Source organism: Tachypleus tridentatus, chromosome 13, assembly GCF_004210375.1.
Source record: "Tachypleus tridentatus isolate NWPU-2018 chromosome 13, ASM421037v1, whole genome shotgun sequence".
NCBI lineage: Eukaryota > Metazoa > Arthropoda > Merostomata > Xiphosura > Limulidae > Tachypleus > Tachypleus tridentatus.
The window spans coordinates 108070748-108094833 of NC_134837.1; the positions used below are offsets into that span (position 1 = coordinate 108070748).

At 30.5% G+C, this 24086-nt stretch overlaps 1 protein-coding gene across 1 annotated transcript; it reads left to right on the plus strand.

The window, feature by feature from the left end:
• Positions 1-245: 245 nt before the first annotated feature.
• Positions 246-23857, plus strand: LOC143240794 (store-operated calcium entry regulator STIMATE-like). The gene is made up of 7 exons (XM_076483855.1): positions 246-617; positions 2994-3042; positions 7045-7140; positions 11614-11735; positions 12432-12544; positions 13528-13611; positions 15066-23857. Exons 1-7 carry the CDS (start codon positions 470-472, stop codon positions 15279-15281), a joined length of 828 nt encoding a protein of 275 aa, XP_076339970.1. The 5' UTR covers positions 246-469; the 3' UTR covers positions 15282-23857.
• The last annotated feature ends 229 nt before the right edge of the window (positions 23858-24086 follow it).

A 24086-nucleotide genomic window follows, 5' to 3' on the forward strand; every position in this document is an offset into this window, starting at 1 on the left:
AGCAAAACAATAATAATAATATTTCAGAGAACCCCTGCTAGTACAGCGGTAAGTCTACAGATTTACAACGCTAAAATAAGGGGTTCGATTCCCCTGGATGGGCTCAGCAGATAGCTCGATGTGGCTTTGCTGTAAGAAAAACACACACACACACATTACAGAGAAAATGGCGCTTATGGATACATAAAAGTTCATAATATCATTTAGGTATAATTTATTATTTCTAAAAATTACTTGTTGCGATTCAAAGAGTACAGAGTGCGCTTTTTAGGCCTTTGTAAATCTCAAGAGTTAAAATTTTATTTGTTTATTTCCATTAAAGTAGGATTAAAAGTCAAAAATATTTATATTTTAAGTCTAATAAAAAAATGAATTTTGTGTTTTGTTGGGAAGTTCAAAGTTTCAAAAGTCACAATACTTGTTTGGATGAATTTGAAGCGTCAAGAGACTAAGAACGCTCATATTAACAATGTGTCGGCAAGACTGTCACCAGTCAAGCGTACGAATGGTTGGTTTTGACCCATCAAAAATCCATTGTACTCATGGAGCTTTGACCGATTCGTTTGGTTGGTTTGTTCAAGGAGTGTTAGCTGGCTTAGCTTTCACTTGTCTCATACGTATGTTAAACATTTTAAATACTACCAGCAGTATTATGTGCTTGCTATTTTGACACAGTTAATTTTAGTGGCCCAACACAGATTCTGTTTTAATAAATAATTTCTAGAACTGAAGAACTCTAACTTGTTTGTTGTAATGTTACGATGAAAAATCCTTTTGCACAGTACTTAGTAGTAGTACTAGTTACTACTAGAACTTACCAGACTGTTACAGTATAGTCTTACTCTTACTAATAGTTCAAATGATATATATAAATTACACTAATATTAGTCGGTTATAAGAAGAGTTTCCCCTCTTATGACAGTAATTTAAGGGATCTCTTAGGGCATATAACTACAAGTTATAATAGTAGAGTCAGTAGACTCAATATGTAGATATGATCAAGGTACTCAATTGGCATGATACAAATATGCATATTATAAAATCAAATAATGATAGAAAGTTTTACTTCAAAAGATGATTGCTACTGTCTTTCATTTGCTTCTCTGGTGAAACAGGAATTGCCAGTCAATGCTAGATGAATATTAGATTACTGTAACGTGTAATATACTTGATACTTTGTGCACTGTGCTGTTGGTGTCTTTAAGAAATTGATCGCTATATCATGTATGAAGTGAAGGAGTAACAACAAAATCAATCAGGGGTGAAAATCTCACAAAACAAGTAGTAAAAAACATTTTGTAAATATAAAATGATGTAGGGATGGTAGTGCCAAAAGATGGATGGTACAGCTATACATAGATCATATATTCAAGACTGTAAATACTAAAATTTAATATTACACTGTAAAATTCATACTTGACTTTAATATTATTACAGTTGTAATATATTCCTGACTGTTGCTGTGCATTTTGTTTATCAAAAAATCATGTTAGAGTAGGCTTCAATGTGATGTAACTAAGAGTCTTAGACTTGTGTAGAAGGAAAACATAGTTAAAACTATTATAGACTCTTACCACAGGAGTGGCCAATTTGACCAACCTTGTAACCATTTTGTATATGTGCAATAACTACATGTTTTTACATGTACAAAATGTGTTTAATTACTTGTATAATTTAGAAGTTAAAATGACTAAGCTTATATAGCTATACTGCTTGGCATTTAGAATTACTTAATATCTGTATTACACCATGCATATTTAATGTGTTTATTAGTACTAAATATGCTGTGCTGAAGTATTTTATACCTTAAAGTCTGTTTTGGAAACAAATGTTACATATCTATTTTTGTAATATGAATGTCATATATCATTGAATTAATAATATTGTGATTTGGTACATTCTGTTGTTAATACTCACCAGGCTGTATGAACTCCATTAATATTATTAAATTCTCATTTATGCTTATTTAAACTGTGCTTTGTGATTCTTGTAATGGATTATTGTTAAATTTACTTAAATTTTATTTGACTTCTCATTAGGTGTTTTGTTGTGTCAGTCTACTTTTTGAAAACAGGCTTTTGCACCTCAACCTTTAACATGAATATTGTATATAAAACTGAAAGCAATTATGGTTGTAAAACTGCGCAAAAGTTACTCCAAGATTTTTTTACATTTATATTGATTTCATATATCATTATAGTGTTTCATTTTTATTCCCCTTTTTTATGAAGTTCAGGATATGCCTCAAATAAATGATGCCAAAAAAGTGGCGTAAGTTTGATAGATGAGCCCCGCCTATCATCTTCTGTTATTATTAACATAGTCCATAAATTTTGGAAAATAGCATTTAAATTTCATTGTCAAATATTGTATCACATTTTTAATAAGCTGAAGTAAAACACAAATTTATAAAATTGCCCACAAATATTCTATTGAAAATGTGCATTTCATAGAGATTAACCTAGAAATTTCTGTAAACACTAATTTATTTTAAATTTATAGTTTTTCTCCAGTTTTATTAGAAGTATTTCCCTGATTTATTTCACCTTCAACTCAATTAATGTACTTGTATCTCATTGTCAAAAAGGTGTGTGTAAAATTCATTAAGATTAGTTTTGCTGACTTTGTGAGAATATATATCATACTGTTTCTTTTTTTTTTTCAAATTACGTGTAATAACTATTGAATTACGTACATGGAAATGTTTGAATGAAACACAATGTGAAATGTCTGATAATTGTACTACAATAACAGCTTGTAGCTAAATATTTTACCTTATTATAGTGGTGTAAACATTATCAAGTTAAAATTGGGATAATTATTAAAGCGTGTATTTTTTTTATCATACATCTTTCTTAGTGACACATAAATATGTTCCAAACTTTACTGAAAATAGGAACAGGCATTATTAGCTTCACTGTAATGTATGAATATACATGTGTGTGTGTGTATATATATAGTGCTATAGTATTTCAGTCCATTTTCCTTTTCAGTGAAAAGGTTTTGTGAACCTACAGTACACAGAAGGCCTTGGATTATCTGGTAAGCATACTTCTCTATGCATCTCCTAGTGAGACATTGGTTACTTTACAGATTTACATTCTACAATTTCAGGATTCATTTTTCCACAGTGGACACAGCAGGTAGCCCTTTGTGCTTTGCTGTAAAACAAACTTCTCTAAACAAATCTGTTTTTCCTTCATTTTTGTGTGTAATAACGGTTTGTAATTTTATGGCATACTACAATGATGTGTTATTTATAAATAATTTTCAGAAAATTTAATGTTTAAGAGGGATTATTATCTTGCATTAATATTTTATCTGTTTATCTTATTTCTAATTTTAAGTCTTCAACACATTCTTAATGAAAGCCAACCTAACCTTTCCCATTGTTATCATGATGATTGCTATAAATGCCCATGATGTCATTAAATATCACTAACTTTCACATCTTTACACTTCTTATACATTGTGAATTCATCCTGAAGTAGTAATGTATGCTTTTTTAGAACCTCTAAATTATTAAGATTCTTGTTTAGTCTGATATATGATATTTCATGCTTTCTTAGTATCAGGAAAAGTTAAGTCAGTTTTTATGAACTTTTAAAGCCAGTGTAAAGCCAATTTATTGTAGTGTTTAATTATTGACAATTCAAGAAGCACTGGCATTTTAGAGCTAGTAGATATTTCAGATGAGATTATGAATATTCAGACCAGTTGTGAACAGTGGTTAAAGTTATTGAAAAAACTGACTGCATGTGCGACACGTATAGTGGAAAACCACACTATTATAACTAATTGACAATCTATTTATGAAGTTTCTTGTCAGTATTTCAGTGAGAATTCATTAACTTTAAAATAGCAAGTTAAACAGCAAGTTCAAAAAGTGTGAAATGAAAAATGCAATACTTCCTGTAAATTCACTAGTGAAGTGCCACATAATTAAGAGTTTTGCCTTTTATTTAAATCAGTGATATTGATAAGGGCATACATAGTAAGTTAGTAAAGTTTTCTCATGACATTAAACTTCCCTGTATTTAGAAACAATAAGTATGTTGAACAGATATATATCACAATTGAATTTTAATTATGGCAAGTACTATGTAATGCATTCAGTTATTATGATTTGCATTACAAATAATCTAATCTAAATGGGAATTTGCTCAGCAGTGTGAGTGAGAAAAAGGATCTTTGCATAGTATTGGATAGAGTGCTCAATCTATTGAAGAAACTCTTTTACTAGTATTAATGCTAATAGAATTTTAAGATGTATTTATAGACATTCGTGATGACTAAAAAGTCACTTGAAGCAAAAATGTATCTCAGGTAGGCTGGTATGGGTATTAACACTTTTACTAATAAAGCAGAGAACAATGTTTCAACCTTCTTAGGTCATCTTCAAGTTAACAGAGGTGACCTAAGAAGGTCGAAACATTGTTCTCTGCTTTATTAGTAAAACTGTTAATACCCATACCATGCTGCCCTGAGATACGTATTTATAGACATATTCAATACAAGTCAAAATCATCTGAAAATCATCAATTACACCTGGCTTAGAAGCTGTACACAGTATTCCAAGTGAGTGTATATTCTAAGAGGTATTGACTGACTTGAAAGGATTCAGAGGAGAGCTACTAGAATGATTCTGTGGGTGGAAGCATTATATTATAGGAATGAATTAACATCTCTTAATATATTTCCTTTTGAGATAGGAAGGTAAGAGGTGATTGTATTGAATTTTATAAGATTATTTAAAATATTGATATTATTAAAACTTTGATTTATCTGTGCTATATTCTACAGTTAATAGGGCAAGAGGACACAAGATTAATATTGATAAAAGATAGTATTATATTTCTAACAAGCCATCCATAAGTACAGTTTGTTTGTTAATGCATGTGTTAGTAATGTTAGTAATTTACATGTAAATAGATAAATGGCTTATTATATGGGGTGAAGAGAGTATAAATTTCTGAGCACCCCTGGTTGTTTCTGATCCAGAGCTCCAGCTAACAGCTAGTTAAATCTTAAACCGAAATACTTGCCATGTTTTCTATATATATATTTCTAATAGCATGATTGCTTATGGAATGAATTGTCATTGGCAGTAGTGGAAGCAAGCACTTTAAAAGTTTTATAAGAGAATCGATAACTTCCCAAAAATTAAACATGGATTTAAATTTTTATATTTCTAAAAGGTAGGTATGCAAAGACTGCATGAAAGGACCAAGTGGTCCATTGTCATCTATATTGTATGTTAGTTATATCTGTTGAGAGCATTCAACTTGTGCTTTATTTTTTTTTTTTGACAACATGATTGGCACTTTTGCAAGCAACTTTTAAAGTTAGTTTCAAACCCTCTTTTATGTCATTCTGTGAAACATATGTTAGTGTATCTTGCTAGATTTCTTTGTTTTCTTTTATATATGTTTATAAGTGCTTGTTTCATATCAGCAATACTCATCCATAATATCTGAATTATGTTTGCTCATAATACCAGTTTTCATTTTGACATAAAAATTCACAATAAATTCATATGTTCATCAGCTTTACCCAGGTACAAATTTTTATTTCAGTAAGAAACTGTTTAATGTTTTATTGTTGAAGATGGTTAAAAACAACCCATACATTTTTATTACTTCTGCTTAGCTCTAAAAATTATTTTAAAAAACACAAGTGTTAGAATAGCTTTTTTATCTGAAAATTTATAAAATTTGTCTAGATTTGCTGTAACATGTAAAACATTTTCAGTGGTTTTTATGCCCTTTGCTTGAATTTTCCTTATTCTATCATTTTGATACACACAATTTAAGCTTTGATTTTTTTCAAGCATTGGATTAGATCGATAAATTATTGTCTGTTTGAAAGAAATTTAGGTGTCAGATAAAGATACACTGACATATGAAGATGTAGTTTTATTAAATAAAGTGATGTACATATAGTTTTATTAAATAAAGTGATGTACATATAGTTTTATTAAATAAAATCATATCTATATGAATTTTTTTGTCTAACACCTAAATTTAGCAGAACCATATCATACACCTAAAATTAGCAAAAGCATTTCATACACTGAATGCTCATAACTGTTTTGCTACTTGAAACAAAGAAACTCTCAAAAATGTAGAATAAAACTCGTAGTAAAGAAAAAGTAACTAAAAGGTGTTTGTAGTAAACTATGATATGAATTGAAGCTAAACTATTGCAAAGTGAAGTAAATGTAAAGTTATAATGAAGACAAAGTTAGATGAATATACAGGAACATCTAAATACATATTCACAAATTGATAGATGTATAGCTTTGAACAAACTGCCCATGCATATTTTAGACCTAAACAAATTGAGAAAACTCATAGAAATAGTATATAAGGTGATTTTTTATTATTATTATTAGGAAATCACATGTAGGTTCCATGTTTCGATGAAATACCTTGCAAATGAAAAACTATAGTTGAAATCAAAGCCAGTTATCACATGTTGACAATGACACTGTGTCATCAAATACCATACTCATTGCATTGAAAAGTTTGAACAAACAAAAAATAGGTAAGTTAGGTGATTCTGAATTGAAAAGCAATCTGGACTCCTCAAAGAAAGGCTTTTCTAACAGTGTGAGATTTGTAATATTTGATCAAGAAAAGTTCTGGACAGAAAAATGCAAGTGTATTATGTGTATAGATATGCTCTCAAATTTGGAGCTACAATGGCAGAAATAGATTATCTATAATTTAATTGTTCTACATTATTCATTAGTTACATTTCTCTAAACCATTCAGATTAAAAGTGTACTATTTGTGGCATGAATTTACAAAAAATAAATTTAAAATTTTACAGTTCAGCATGAAGGTTTTCAGAAATCCTGAGCTCAGTTTAACACATCATAGGTTACATGGCATTCATTTTCCTGAGTTTAATAGTATTTAACAAAATCACTATAAAAAGAACTTTGTGAAAATAACTAAGGGTACATGGAATAGGTGTGTGACATTCTATACTATTAGTACCACTGGAATGTAAGTTTGATAATGATTTTTTATTTTGTAGGTTTTATGACACATCAAAGCAAGGTCTTGGAGCTCTAGTCATTCACTTTGCAAATGTGTTTCTTGCCGAATTCTTCCATGGAGATCCATGTACTTGGTATGTTTAATTCTTTCGTATGTATTTATAGTTTCTTAAATCAAGATGTATATAATTCCAAGACTGTAAGCAAATAGGAAATTTACCAGTTTAAACTTTTTCTATCTAATCTTATTAATGTTGGTCAACAAAAGGTCATTATAATATTTTTTTTCACCTTGTATTTGTACTGAAATACATTTCTTCAGAATTTAAACATAAAGATGAAATAATTTATTATACAATTAGAATGTTCTGTAAAAGAACAGAAATAACCAAGATATAATAAATTCCAAACACACATACCTCCACTTACACTTATAGCTATAACTTGACTTCCAGAGTATCATCTTTGCCCATCCAAACAGTTGTCTGATTTTTCATTCTTGCTTCAGTCATTTAAATCCAACTTAGTTACCCTTGGTGATATATATATATATATATCGCCTCATAGTTTCCTCCTGCTTCAGTGCACTCTCTGCCCTGGTTGTGTTTATAGGTACTACATTCAGATAATTTACTTATTCTTGACAAAGTATCACTAACAGTGTTATCTAGTTGATTTTGTAATAATAATAATATTAATAATTTCATTTTTTTTCTTCAAATTGGCAATCTGATTATGGTATGAATTCCCAGATTGTTATTTCTGGCATGGAGGCCAATTGGGTCTCTCCTCTTCCAACTCTGATATCTAGCATAGCACAACATTTGGGGTGGGAGGGTCACTTTTGATTAAGACTGTCATGGTCTTATTCATAGTGCAATAGAGACGTATTTTGTATGTGGTGGTTCAACAAGAGGTGTGAGGCTGCATTTGAGTGTGATCCTCAACATTTTAGAGAGACTTTAGGCTCACTTTTTCCTGTGCTTTCTGTTATTTTGTTGGATTTTCAGCCCCTCTCCCCTTGGATCATTGGTGAGTTTAAGTGCTTGCAGCACTTGGGTTTGATTCCCTAAGTTGGATAATGCAGATAGCTTGTGGTTGCTTTGCTTATATGAAAAAACTTACTTTACCTCACAAGATATTGTTCGAATCATTGATAATCACCATGGTCTTTAAATGATCTATGAAAAATGGAAATGAGTTCCCTTTGGAAAAAGCTTTCTTTGATTTGTTTTTCTTCTGTTGGTTCTTCGATTGTGTGATGTTTGGTGCTTCTTCCAAGTTGCTTTTGAGCTTGCAACTTAATTGAAGGCTAAATGAGCTGGGAGTGTACTTTTTCTTCATTCACAGAAATTATGTTTTATGCTGAAAGGTTTAATTATTAGTTATGTGAAGGGACAGTTAGGCCATATCCAACACATTGTCAGAACTTTGTTATTTTGCCTATCATAACTGCACGGAAGCATTTCTCCCCCAAGAAATTTGGGGTTTTAAGGCAGAGTGTGTATTCACCTATATAGGTCTATGTTCACTGATGGGACAGAACAAATCTATGGACTTACAATTCACTATCAACATTTTGTTTCCTTTCACTTCTTTTTGTTAGAAAACTCTCAAGATCACTAATTTCATTTAGGACAAGCTGGATCCATTGTTAAATTGTATACTGATTCAGTTTTTAGTTTCTACATTCCTTCTGGTTATTGCTAGAGTCTCTTATTTCATTGGCTCCTACATGGTGATTCAGAATTCAACACCTGTTTATGAGTACTGATATCAATTCCTCGATACTTTGATATTCAGAATATATATTATGTCTATTCCACTTCTTAGTCATACTTCTAACTCTGTCAGCAATTGTATATCTTTGGGTATTATGGGGGCTCAGTTTCAAGATTTTCTGGATGTGTTTTACTCTTACCCATTGGTACAGAAGTTCTGCAGGTTCTTTGGTCACAATTAGTTGTTCAGTTCACACCTTCCTCAGTATTATCCACCCTACCTGTAGCATTTTTGTCTCCTGCAGTTCCTTGATACTTAGTTCTAGAATTATCTGAATATAGTTGGTCTGGGGAAAATAAGAGAGTTGGACTAGTTCTTCACTGTCTATTTATGTCAGTTGTTGAGCCTATGAAGACAGGAAATTGGTGTCTAGTCATCATTCTTCCTTGTCTATATCAATGCCTAGATTTTTAGTGTTTCAAAGTGTGTTGTTTTACTGGGATTGTAGATGTCTAATTTGGTTGAAGTTGGTTCCTACCTGCACTTTGCCTCAGCAATGGAGCCCCTCTAATATTGCCATTTGTTGTGCATGAGGATCAGATACTGCAGCTCATGCTTTTGACATAGAGATTATACTATTTGCACACATCTTTAATGTGTAAATTCTAATGTTTCTGCTTTGTCCCAAAATCTCTTTTTTCAAAGGTAATTACATGCATATTGGCAATGTATTGAGAGGAGGTTGAATCCTTTAAAGTAAGTGGTGTCAGACATAACCTTTTTTTGCTTGGCTCTTTGACAGAGATTTTTGCATCTTTCACAATTGCCATTGTTTATAGTAGCCTTATTAACTACCATTCAGTTATTGCAACTATATATTTTTGAGATCATTGTACTGTCCAGATTTCTTGCATCTTTTTAGATAGTTGATTACAAATGACTATTCCAGTTACCTAACAAGTTGGTTCAGGTTACATGTTCTTTCTCTATATTTATTTGTGACTTGAATCTTATATACTATGTATCTTAGATGTTTGGTTCTTTTCTCTGATTCGTCTGCTCTATCTTTCTATGTCAAATTAGAGTTCAATCTTGGGCATGTTTAGTGAGGATCTTGAAGGTTTTGTATCCGACACTTTTGCTTTTTTAGATATGCTAGACAACAGTTTATTATGGGGTTTCTTTGAAGGCAAGGTAATTTCTATAAGAAGCATCTAATCAGTTTTCTCTTTTCTATGTCCGTAGTCACCAAGTCAAATTACCTTACTTGGGTCATTATGCAAACCTAATATATGGATTTTCTCCCAGTATCTTGATCTCTCATTATTTGCTTCATTCTTTTCATCTGAGGGTTTTTGCCTACCCCCTGTAGCTATCTTAACTATTTCTACTAGATTATCCAAAGTAGTGCATATTTTATTTCTACATTTTAAGGTCCCTTTGTTTTTTCTCTCAGGGTCCTACAAATGTTGCCCAAACAGGTGTACTTTTATCAAACCATTTCCACACCAGCAACCACTATTTCACTATAATTACTACTGGTTGCAACAGGCTCTGTAGAAATGAGGTGTTCCATAAGATCACCTAGAGCTCATCAGGTGGTATTACCTTACTATGTTGGACTGCTGCTCATGCACTGTGGTGAGTAAAACCAAAGGGAATTGTGTCCATTCACACTGATCATTAAATTGAATAAATTAATCTCCAACATGCATTGCCCACCCTCTCCATGTTCTAGTAGTGGAACTACTGAGTCCTAACCATACTCAGTTTTCAGTCACTGAGGTGGTGGACAAAGGCTTTTCTTCCAGAGTGAATTTTTCCACTCTTCAAGAAGAAGTCAAAGTTGAGAGCCCTCCTACCTTAGTTCCTAATGTTTTTTTTCCCCCAGATATCAGTAAGAGCCATAATTTTAGAGGAATGGAAGACCCCTAGCTGACTTAGTTGGGACTAAGGATGAATGTTCATAATTGTAGACCAGATGCCCCTTTTGTTGAGTAAGTCATATACTATCCTGTCATTCTGACCCCAGGTTAGAGCCTTTCAGGTTTGTGCACTTTTTGTCATGATTCTGGTAGTTCAGAACACATCACTCTATGGCTACAAGTTGAGATCTAAACAAAAGTACTTCTACATATAACATTGCAGTCCAATTGCACTAGCTACCAATGTGGGATATAAATACCAAAACCCTTTAATTTCAACTCTGAATAGTAGTACCTTGACTATCCAATTTTCAATTGGAGCTAGCCTATAGTGATGATAACACATGTATTATTCCATGCTTGATACAGGAACTAAGTTCAGGGTGAAGAACATCTGTTTTAAATGTAGTATGGTTCCTCCACTCAGCTACCACTCTTATCTTGGTACACTCGTGATCTAATCATATTCTTTGTGTATCAATAATGCCCTCATGGTACTCTCCACCTTCACAGTGTTGGATTCTAGCTATGCGTTAGAGTGAAGGTGTGTGTGTTTTCTGTTTTCCTGAAATGAAAATGTATTTCCAGCAATACTTACCTCCTCTCAAATTCTCCCACCCTTCCTCACCACTAAGAGCCAGTGTTAAAAACTGGGATAATATCAGTTTTAAAAAAGTGATAAACTTATCTGAATGAGGTGCTTGTGTACAGTACCAGGACAGAGGGATTTTGATGTAGGTGGAGAGTGTCATGATACATACATCACTAAGAGCAATTGATTGAACTGTAAAATGACTATGGGAATGGAGGAAAAATCAGACCAATGCTTAGATGGACAAAGATGAAACTCTTGCAGTCAAGTAATAGCTCTAAGTGAGAGAGGAAGTAAGTACGTTTGGAAATACATTGTCAGTTTAAGAAATTGTTAAATTTTGTGTATTCTGTCACTTATTTGGGTAGGTACATAGTCAGCTTTCTTTTGGATTCTTCCATTGGGTTATTCATCATTTTTGTTGGAATACGTCTGACCCAACATATTGCTCGAAAGAAAGGGTGGAATAATATTGTATTTGGAGAATATGGTAAGATTATTCAGTATTACATTGGTGTGTAGAAAAACCCACTAGTCAAAAAGCTGCTTTACAACTAGGCTTGTTATGTTAACTTTAACAATCAGTATTAATTTAAGCATAGTTTTAATAGTAATCATATGTAGAAGCAGTGTCCTCTTTGTATAAAGCTGTTAGAATCAAGTTGTTTTCTTTCTCAATTTTTCCTTTCAATGTGTTCTACTTGCTGCATTTTCGTTATCTGAGTTTACTTATAAATTGATGCGCAAGTGTATTTATATGCATTGTACTTAGATGTAAGTGGAATAATCAGTTGTGCAAATTTTACCAGCTTGTGGCTGGTTCAACTGGTTTTGACACATTTCAACATATTTCTTTTATTGTTACACTCTAAAGTGAGGAAAAGGTTATTTCTTTACTTTAAAGAAGATATTAAAAGAATAGATTTAAATACCAATACAAGTATCATTCTAGGTTAGTTTTTTTATTTGGTCACTTTAATATGCCATTTTTTGTTTCATTTTTATAGGGCTATTCATTTTGTTAATGTAGATTTTGTCATAAACATTCTTTTCCAATAGCTTATCTATAAATAATATACATACTAGATTAAGTAATTACAATATTCATATTAACAGGTTTTCTCTTATTACTTTTGAGTGCAAATAAATGTTTATTTGTTTACATCTAAACACATTTCATTTTCAGGTTATCCTCCAAAAGTAAATGCTTGGTTGGCTCAATGTGGTTTATATGTTGTAATTGTTGTTGTGGAAAAACTGCTAATCACATTACTGATTCAACTGAGATTCTGGAAAAGTGTAAGGAAACAACTTTTTATTTTAAAACTTAGTTTTTGTATGTTGTGCACTTGTTCAAGAGAAATCAATCAGTACTGTTATAACTTGTTATAAGTTTCATTTTTTTTGTACTAGACTTTTTTTTAGCAATGTATAGTGAGACTTTGTCTTTACATTAAAAATCCTTTTTATGAAAATTACTTGATTTCATTTATCATTTTTATTAGCATTGTCTACAAGTCACTTTAAAAATAATAAATGTTTTCTCTAGTAAACTGAAAATTTTACCAAACATAACAGTTACTGATATTATCAAAAAAAAAAACTATAAAAATGTTTGGAACTTCTATAAAACATAAATGATTGACTTGATATGGAAATCAAATTGATTCTGTGTGTATTATGTGTGTTACTTTGAATGTTGTTAGAAATGTGATTATGTTTCTGGCAATCATAAATTAACTAGTGGACATAAATAATGTGAAACATAGTTGTAATTATTGGTTCTCATACTATATACATTTCATTTTTAATTGGTATGTTTCTATAAGTGGAGAATAAAATAAGTTGAGTGAAAACATATGTTTCTGAAAATAAGTAGAACTTCACAATTAATGGCATTAACTAATCAACCAATGTTTGGGCTCATTAATCAGTTATTCTCACTTGAGACTTGAATAGTTGGAATGCTTGTAAACATTAATAATTCAAAAGACTGACTTTGAATAGCTGATTATTTTCATGGTATTAATCAATTTCTTTTGTAATTTCAATTAATCAGTTGTTTTATCTGACACTACTAATTGTATAGTCAATGATCATGGATAACTAGTTATATTGAATAATAATAAAGTTAGTTACCCAGCTGTAATGTGAATAAAAAAAAGCACATGCTCAAGTAACATAATGTTTATTTGTATGTCAGAGTTTAAATGTTTTTGCATTTTGTTAATGTTAAATTATCATATTCATATTAACTGTATAATTACATGTTTATTTTACAGGTTAGGGCATTCATTATGTCTCCAATAACAAATGCTAAAGTAGAAGTGGCCATAGTAGTGTTGATAATACCATTTATCATTAATGTAAGTACCAATGATAACTGATGCTCCATGGCTGCATTAGTTGCAATCCCCATGAATCTTCAAATACTTGAAGATGGTAATAGCTGTTGTAACATGATAAATATATATTTAAAGTGGTAATTCAGACAATATAATTACTTAAGATTTCTGTATAATGTTTGTGGGAAGGTATAAATAAATAATAAATATGACTGATTTACTATTGACTTGTTTCCAGGTTATCTCTTCCTTCCAATCTGTTGCTACAGTTCCAGTAGAACAACTAGATATATATATGTGTATTTTAAAAACAATTTCAGTATTTAGGAAAAAGTATAAACAAACCTAGTTTAAAAAACAACAACTAAAACTACATTTATTTATCTACTTATTTATGCTCTGCTTGTATAGTTGACATTAGTCACTATACTTTATATTTTCTTGACCAATCAGTTTGAAATTGGACTGATCCATATCATAAAAATCTATAAGATTTAGAAACTTGGTTAAACGTCAGAGCCATACGTGTCACTGATGATACTGAAACAAGTACTGTGATTACATGTGACTAGAAATAATACGTACAGCTGAATTGAGTACATAGATGAATACCTCAAAACCAATTATTGACTAAAATCATGTAGTTTTATTAATTGTGGTGAGTTTTTTATTTGCTTTATCAAATTTAGCCAATAAAACAAAACAAAAAAAATTGAGTAGTGTTCTTGCAAAATATGTTTTCATTACTTGGTCTTTAGAATATAAATAATTCTATATTTATTTAGATATTTGCAAGAAATAATTTCTTAAAATTAAGCATTGTCACAACCATAATAAATTGTGTGGAGTCAAATATAATATATTTTACTTACTGATATAAAAAAAGACGCAAGTGTGACTTCAACAAGAACAATTATGTAAGAACATTTTGTATTTATTATTCATAATAATTTTGTAATTCGTGTAGTGTTGTTCAGTAATTTATGTTTTTTATAAGAATGGTTTTGAATAAGGCTTTTAAATGTAACATAACTGCTGATTTGGTATTTAGGGTAGAGTCTGCCTCTGGAAGGTGATTGCAAGTGTACCATATACTATATACGACTTGGAAAAATTCCATACATAGTTAGAACAACCACAATCGTACAAACTGATATACCATCTCTTGCATATCTCCATTCCAAGAAATCCAAGAGAGGTTAATTGCATGGTTATATGTATTAATTTCTATAAAATAAGGAACAAACATCTTTCAGCTTCAGTATTTTGTACTTATAATATTTAAAATATATAGAATACAACGAAAACCTTATTTTTGTTGTATGTTTATATGGATATTGAAACTTTCCACACACCGTTTTTTACACAGAAGTTTTCACATGAACTTTCTTCAATAAAAATGAAGTATAGAATATAGCTTAAAAAGATTAATAAAGAAATCTTTGTATTTTTATTTCTGTTTATATGTACTGTAGGTTATCATGTTTTGGGTGACCGACAATTTCTTGATGCACAAACATGGTCGCTGGAAGGAAAATGAGGACTCGGTCACAAGGTTACAAGTGCAGTACCGACCAATGGATAATCACAGTAACTCTGAAGCTGAAATTCTCTTATCAGATGAGGAGACTGGGGGACCAGATGAACTTACATATCAACATCATCATTCAAACTCCTTGCCAGTTACTTGATTTGGTAGCTGATATATTCCAGGTAGCAAATTAGTATCCAGAAAACAAAGAACCCAAATAGTTACAGTGTTCACTGGGTTCTTTTTTTTCTCTTGCAGCAATTTTTCCATTGGTGTGTTTAGAGGTACTACAATAACACATGTCACAGGGACATAATTATAATGATTTGACTGACAGTAACTGTCAAGGAGGCACTATATTTTCTCCACTTAGCTGGCTGATGGGTCTGCACTGCTAAGATATATATACTGCATTAAGATTTTCACAATATCTATAGTATTATAAACATGGGTTTACAATGAAATGAAAATTATAATTTAGTTGCACTTTTTTTTTAATTTTCTTGACCCTGAACTTCAAGCAGCACTTAGCCCTAAGGAATTATTTTATTTATATTCATATATATTTTGTTTAAAAAAAAAATTCTAAATTCAAAATATTTGTTTCATTTAATTGAACTGTGAGTGGAAGATATTTAATGCATGGAAGTTATTTGTAATTATCTGGTATAATTATTTTCAATTCTACACAGTAATCCAATTTAGAAAAAGAAAATTGCTAAATTACTAAAAGTGAGCAGGAATTATTATGTATTGCAATGATTTTATTGTGATGCATTTTGTGTGTTCATTCCCAGAGTTTATTGTCCTGCAACTTTAGACTGTTATGCTGGACGTTTGTGTAATGTTTTTGGTAGTGACTACTACTTCTTGGTAATCAGCAATATGTCAAATGTGGCCATATTAAATTCCATATTTTTAGTGTTCATGCTTATGACTTTTAATTTACAAATCAGATGTAACCACTAGCATTCATCATTTTCGGAGTTTACCCACAGATTTGAAAATATTTTCATTAACGGTAATCAATTCTTTATATCTTATCTGTATACAAGTCACGTGGTGGATTTGAGCAGATAAGATTGTTTTACTAAAAAGTGATAAAGAGAAAGTATTTTGAGTTAGGAACAGTAAATGATTTCAACATCAACTTTTGTTGTAGTCAGAACTGCTATAAAAATAGACAAGTGACTGATTATATCAGATAAATGCATTATGGTGAGTATTTTAAAGTTGTGTTTCTCATAAAGTTACACCTGTGATTAACTAAACTTAAATGGCACATCTGTTTTTGAATAAATGCTTTAAACTGACAATCTAATTAGTAATTGTTTCTACTACAGTTAGGTTGTGAAAAAATTAATTAGTTAATTAAATATGCTCTAAAATTTGGCAAACTTCAATTATTTTAACAAAACATGTTTGTCTTTTTATGCTAGGTTTAAACTGATTTCAAACATAGTGTATAGTTTCTTTTAAGTATCATTGCATTCAAAGAAATAATGGTAACTATTAAGCATAGCTTATTTGTACAGGCATTGCAACTATTCGTAAACTGTGTATTATGACCAATTATTATGGTAAATTGTCCATGTACCCTCTTTGTAAGAAAACAAAAGTGTGTGTGTGTGTATATATGTATATATAATTGTTGAAATAAACTCTTAGTGGGAATATGACATTTTTTTTAATAGTGTTTCCTCTCTAAGAGTACAATATTCAAAGTAAAAATCTGAATATTTTGTACTTCAAAAATTGTACACACTCATGTTTCATTTTTAGAGACAAAACATTTTATTCAAAAAAATAAATACAATATTTCCACCAAAGTCTGTTTCAAAAATTATATAGATTCATCATTTACGTTAGTATGTCTTAAAAATGAAAAAAGACCATTTATTTAACAAATTCACCTTAGTGAAGCAAAAGAGTACAACTATCATGTATATATATAAGAAAGTTGTATTGGAATTAGATTTTAGAGAAAAGTTAATAAATAAGAAAAAAGAAAACAGTTGATAGTGTAACTAAAAGCAAGTTGAAAACATCAAATTTAAAGTATCTTAATGATATTAAAACCCTAATTAGGATTAATTGGTTTTAGTAAAAATTATGTAACTATGAACCTTAGTAATTATAGTATGAAAAGGTAAATTTTCCTGCTTTTACTCACTCCTGTTCAGTGACTCAGCAGTAAGTACATGCTTCCAACACTAAATGTTTCATTACTTGTGGTAGATAGAGCACTAATAATACATTGTGTAATCTTGTGCTTAACAACAAACCAACTTTTGTTCATGGCGATGAGAAACCCACTTAAAGTAAAAATGCATCTCAGCATGGCTGGAATGGATATTAACACTTTTACTAATATAGCAGAGAACAATGTTTTTACCTTTTTAGGTCATCTTCAGGTTAACAAAGAGAAAGTTTTAAACTGACGATTGCTGGTCACATGTATTAGGGTATAGGATTGTAGGTGGTGTTGCAGTTAAATATCAGGTTATTAATTAGTATAGGTGTAAAAGTGTTCCTTTATATTGGTTTACTTTTGGTTTTAGTTATTGTATAAGTAGGGCTTCTTTGATTTTGCATTTGTTTCCCAACTTAGTATCTGGATGTTTTCTGTGGTTATGTTGTGTTTATTTGACTTGTAGTGTTCAAAAACAGGTGAAGGAGTTTTTGTATTTTGAGTCTAGTTTCCATTTTTCTGCTTATTTCTCCAATGTAGAAGTGGTGGCAGTTGTTGCATTGTATTTTATAAATAATGTTGGTGTTGTGTTTGTCTATGTAGTTTTTAGATAGTATGGACTTTAGTTTTGTACCTGTTTTTTGAATAAATTTGGTGTTTACTGGAATGTTGTGTTTTGTTATAAGTTGGGTTATTTTTTTGCTGATGTCAAGAATATATTGTATGCACCACTATACAGGTATGTTGATGATACAATTGCTGAATTCACATCTACAGAACACACACTTAGTTTTTGAACCATGTTAACTCCATACACCCCAACATTAAGTTCACCTATGAACAGGAAAGAAACTAACCAAATAGCATTTCTTAGTCTCAAGATCACCAGAACTGATATACAATTCAAAACAGAAATTCACAGAAAAATCACCCATTCTGGATTGTACATTCCTTGGGACTCAGCACATGAAACAAAACAAAAACTCAACATATTAAGAAACCAAATAAACACAACCACAAAACTATGGTCACCTGATAAAATTAATGATTAAGTCAAAAAAATAAAATAACACTTCATCAACAAATTTTCTCGAAAAACCATTGAAGAAAATTATACACAAACACACAGATCAACAACACAATCAACAACAAATAAACAATAATAAATCCCAAGATACAACAAACTACAAAACCTTGCACTGCTGCATACTATATATTCCCAATATCAGCGAAAGAATAACCACCATTTGGAAAAAAACTTATAATAAAACACAACATTCCAGTAAACACCAAATTTATTCAAAACCCGCACAAAACTGAGGTCTATACTATGTAAAAACTACACTGACAAACACCACACCAACATTATTTATAAAATACAATGTGATAACTGCCACGACTTCTATATTGGAGAAACAAGTAGAAAAAATGGAAACCAGATTCAAAGAACATAAAAAAACACCGTCACACGTTTTTGAACACTGCAAGTCAAATAAACACAGCATAACCATAGAAAACACCCATATATTAAGTAGGAATACAAATATAGACAAACACAAAATCAAAGCCCTACTTATAAAACAACTAAACCCAAATTAAACCAATATAAAGGAAACCTTTATACCTATACTAATTAATAACCTAACATCTAACTGCAACACCTATACAATCTCGTACCCGTTTACACTCTTGTCCCTAAGATGCCCCTGGCAACAGTCAGTTGCAAATGTTCTCTTTGTTAACCTGAAGATGACCTAAGAAGGTCAAAATGTTATTTTCTGCTTTATTAGTAATAAAAGTGTTAATACCTATACCAGCTGTCCTAAGATACAAACAGACAAGCTTAGTTTCTTCTTTCTGCAGTATTTATGCACTGAAGTGTTATCAGTTGCTGTTACATCTGTACTGTACAATTCATATTTCATATGTAACTACCTTTCTTTTTTGTTAGTTTCAAAGGCTGAGAAGAAATGTTTTATTGCATGGACAATCCAATGTTTATTTGTTGTATGTAGATAAGAACTGTTTTCTTTGTTCAAGTAGTAGTACTATCTATTTTAAATTTTGTGTTGTATTTAGTTCTGCTGGAGTTTTACTCTGTTCATTTAAAAGAAAATCCAGTGTTCACGTAAGTTGTGTAAAAAAATAAACTTACATTTCAAGTTAAAAGGCTGTAGTTATGCATGCTAATAATTAAAAATGTTACATTATGAACTAAAAACTAGAGAATGAACAAATGTAGGATATACTGTCATGACATCTAACATTTTGTTGAATAACAAGACTGTACAGAAAACCATCTTGCACCTTAAATATAATACCAAAATAGAACACTAATAATTATCTTGTAGTTGAAGCAGTTAATCAGATATTTTGATAATGCAAGAGTAAGTCCCTGATATAAAAATTCCAATTGTTTCCTGAATTTTGCATTACCCTGGATATGAATATGGTACTATTATTTTTCCTATTTGGAATAAACAGATTTTAATATTGTTGTGGCATTAAACTAGAAGAAACGTAACTACATGGGATCCTAAAAATTGAACTGTGATTACAAATTTACATTACATTTACTCAGAGTTAATTTACTGTGATGAATAGTAAATGTTAGCTCCTTGTTCTATAGTTATGAAACAGAATATTATTGCATATTTGCATTGCATATTGTACTGTTTATATTTCAACTCATTATTGAGTTTCAGCATGTGCAACATGATTCAGAAGTACAGTGACAAGCAAATGATTCAGAAATGGCAAGGTATTGGATAACTGCTAATACAGTAAAACCTGTCTTAGCCAGAAACTACATAGAGCAGAAACCTGTACAAGCCAGAACTATCAAAATTTTGCAGCATTATCTTAAGATTTCTCTTGTAAAAGGCCCTCTATATGGCAGAACCTGCGTAAAATGGACGGAAAACTATCTTTTACCTACCTCACCTATCAACAAGTAGGATTAGAACCTGAGTAAGGTAGAAAAAATATTATTAATAATATCTTTAAATATTAATAAATTCTTGTTTAATTAATAAGTTATTTAAATATTAATAAGTTCTCGGACATTTTGTTACAGTAAGTGTTGGTTAAATATATTTTGTTCTTTTTTCTGCTGTCATCATTTTGCAGTTAAATTAAACAAAAAAATGAAACAAGAAAATAGGAATATTCTAATTTTCCTAGATAATGCAACTTGTAACCCAAAAGTTAAACTTTCAAATGTTTGTTTAGTCTTTCTACCTCCATGTACAACATCAGTTCTACAGCCACTAGATAATTGAATAATACAATATATAAAATTGAAATACAGAAAATTGATGCTTCAGCATATTATTGCAAACATGGACGACTGTAAGAGAGCATTTGAAATGACCATAAAAATTGATGTGTTAGATGCTATTGCATTTTTAAGTCATTCAATCAAATGTGTAAAAGATGAATGTGTAATAAAGTGTTTCCAAACTGTGGATTTATTCTTGATAATGGCAGAGGTTGTGGAGAAGTTGTTTGTTATGATGATTCTAGTGAAATCCAAACTCTGATTGATGCAGATGATTCTATGAACATTGACAAGAATGTTTTAACAGAAACTGATGCAATTGATTTAAAATCTATAAAAATATTGTAAGATGGTAATGGTGTAAGAGGTTTGGAAGATGAACAAAATGAAAAAAATAGTCAGGAAATAGAAATTCCTACATCATCAGAAGTGTTAAGTTATATTAATACTATTAAATTGTATGCAAAAATGATGGGAAAATGAACTTCATGAAAAGGCTGTAGAATTGGAGTTATCTTTTAACCACATGAGAAAGCCCATTAAATAAATGAAACAGTTGAAATTGGACACTTTCTTCAAACAAATTTAAGACTTTGTGTACTTATGTATATTTTGAATGTCTGTTTTTGTTCTTATTCTAATAAATATAACATAAACAGTATAATAACTTTATTCACAAACATCTTGCTTCCCTTGAGTAAGCAAGTATAATGTTCCACTCAAAAATTACATATGATTAAGGAAGTGTGTGTTCATCATGTCTAAGCTGGATATTTTACTTGGTCCCATGCGATTCTGCCTTAGACAGGTTTTACTGTAGTATGGAATAAGGTGGTGTAGGCCTACCCACTGACAAAGAAATTGAAATAACAACTGTATTACAAAAATAAATAGTCTCAAATCAAAAATCATCAAAATCAATTTTCAGGAACAACAATTATAGAGATAAATGGATCTCTTCTCTGAATGCTGAGTTGTGTGCCATAAAAGATTGAAATCAAACCATAGCAGTTTGTTATCAAATCTAGGTTTGAGGTCAGAATTTTGCATAAAATAATTGCACATTTGAGAAGTCAAATTACTCCCCTTCAGCACACACACTTGTATAAAATAGCATATAAGCACCATACTTCAACTGCTCTCAACAACCACCTAAATAATGACACTTTTAATTGAATAACAGTTTGACACTGTCAGTATGAAAATTGTCACCAGAATAGCAAGCTGCTATCAGATTGAATGTAAAATGGTTTCTAGATAAACATCATTCTTTAAATTAATGTTGTTTTTTTATACCAAGGACTAGCTCACTATCTCTCTAAACTATTGTTGACCAGTAAAGTGCAAATACAATGAAAATTCATTACAATTTACATTTGAATATTTTATTAGTATTTGTTTATTTGTTTGCCTTAATGAAATCCACAGACTGCTGCCATCTCCAAACCAGTAGGTGAAAAATATTACTTTAAGTCGTGTGATAGAAGTACGTGTTTACAGGTGTGTACTATGAGCTCATTTATTTATAGATGCTATTTAAGCGTATCAAGAACAGCAATCACTATTGGCAATTTTCATATTTAAACAGCACTTTGAACACAGCTATTAATTATCTCCACCATTTATAGATGCCGTTAGGATATTTATGTCAACTTTTTTGTGTCTGTAATCATTGCTTTGGATTATTTATGGTTTAAAATGTTTCATTTATTTCCATCTTCACCATCTTTGCATGTGACTTTTTTTTTCTGTCAGATACATTTTAATAAAAGGATTGAAAGATATGACCATGAAGTTGATTTTGAATGATTGCCAATGATATTATCCCACTCTAGGTCTACAACACCTCATTCCATGCTACTAAAAGTTATTTTTGTATATCTTTCTATTTCTGAATTATTTGCCTGTCAAAAACTTCTGAATTCCTGGGAATGTATTTTCATTATGTGATACTGTAATTAATAATACACCTCATGGAACAACTTGTATATTTAAATGTGTATAAGAAGTAATTACATTAGATTAGTTACTTCTTGGTATGTGAGACAGCACTTAGTGGTTAATATGCTAGACTTTCAAAAAAAAAAAAAAAAATCTATGGCTCTCAATATGTTGCCCTGAAACACATTATGTACTTTGAGGTCATGGATGGGTTGTAAGAGTGGTAGTCAAATGTCACTACTGAGAGTAGCTCAAGGATTGGAAGTAAGTGATGTTGACTTGCTCGTACCCATGTAGTCTATCAGTTCAAAAGTAAGGAAAGCTGATATAGATACTCATTGTGTAAATTTGTGCAAATATCTAACAGAAACAAACAAAAATACATCTAGGTTGTTCTATCTGTGAGTAATAGAAATAAGCTAATAGTAACAATATTTAAAACACATTGAACTGTATCTTTTCAAATACAGTTTTTTGTAATAAAAATTGTCTTGTTATCATTTTTAATTAAATCTTGTTTCACTGTATTGTCTGTAAGACTTCATTGGTGTATATAACTGTGAATAAGCATTTTGTATTTCTACAATTGATTACAAATTGACTAAACATTTTTGAAATAATACATTATCGAATGACTTCTGGTATTTTAAAAGGCAGACTTTTTTAAATATATAAAACATTAATGAACTGCTACATAATTAAATAATTTTCAAGAATTATAATAATACTGGATATTAAAACTCATATCTGTTTCTCAGAAAGAGATGTTGAATAGCTATGTATCATGCTAAAATGGTGCCTTTATAATTAGATGATCATTTCTGGATTATAGTGTTCTAGCTTTCAAGGAACAGTTGGAGCAAAGCTCAGTCATTTTGTAGCAACTATTTCTTAAAAGGAACTGGAGCAAAGAGATAACAGTGCTACCTCTTCAAAATATCAGTTATAAAAATCACTCAGTATATATATATATATTAGGATATGCTTATGAGATATGTATCGTAATTTGTTTACTTTTTTTTAGTATTTAACAATTATTCGTACCTTATAACTCGTTCAATAAACCATTGTATTTTAGTTGCTACGTGTTTATCATCCTAGTTTTAAAATAATGTATTTATTGAAGCGAAACTAATCATCACTACGTATAATATATATTTGGCCTTCAATAGATTATGTTAATGTTAATTATGAATCCTTGCAAGTTAGACTATTCAAAGAAATTACAAATGATTTTGAGTTAACCAAAGACTTCATGTTGCTTTTACAATCGTTTAGGAAGTTGTTATAGATGTGTTTGAATAATAAATTTGATTTTGATGTATCTCTTGTTTTGTATTCTTAGACTTGTGTGAAATCTTTCTCACATTACCATTCTTCCACTGGTAGAACAGTGCTAAGTTTACAGGTTTAAGTGCTAAAATCCGGGTCAGATTCCACGTGATGGATACAGCAGATAGCCCTTTATGGCTTTTCTCTAGAATGAACAAAGATAATGCCATTCAACATATTCTGTTTTAATCAGAGCTTAGTTGCTAATAAACTCTTGTTAT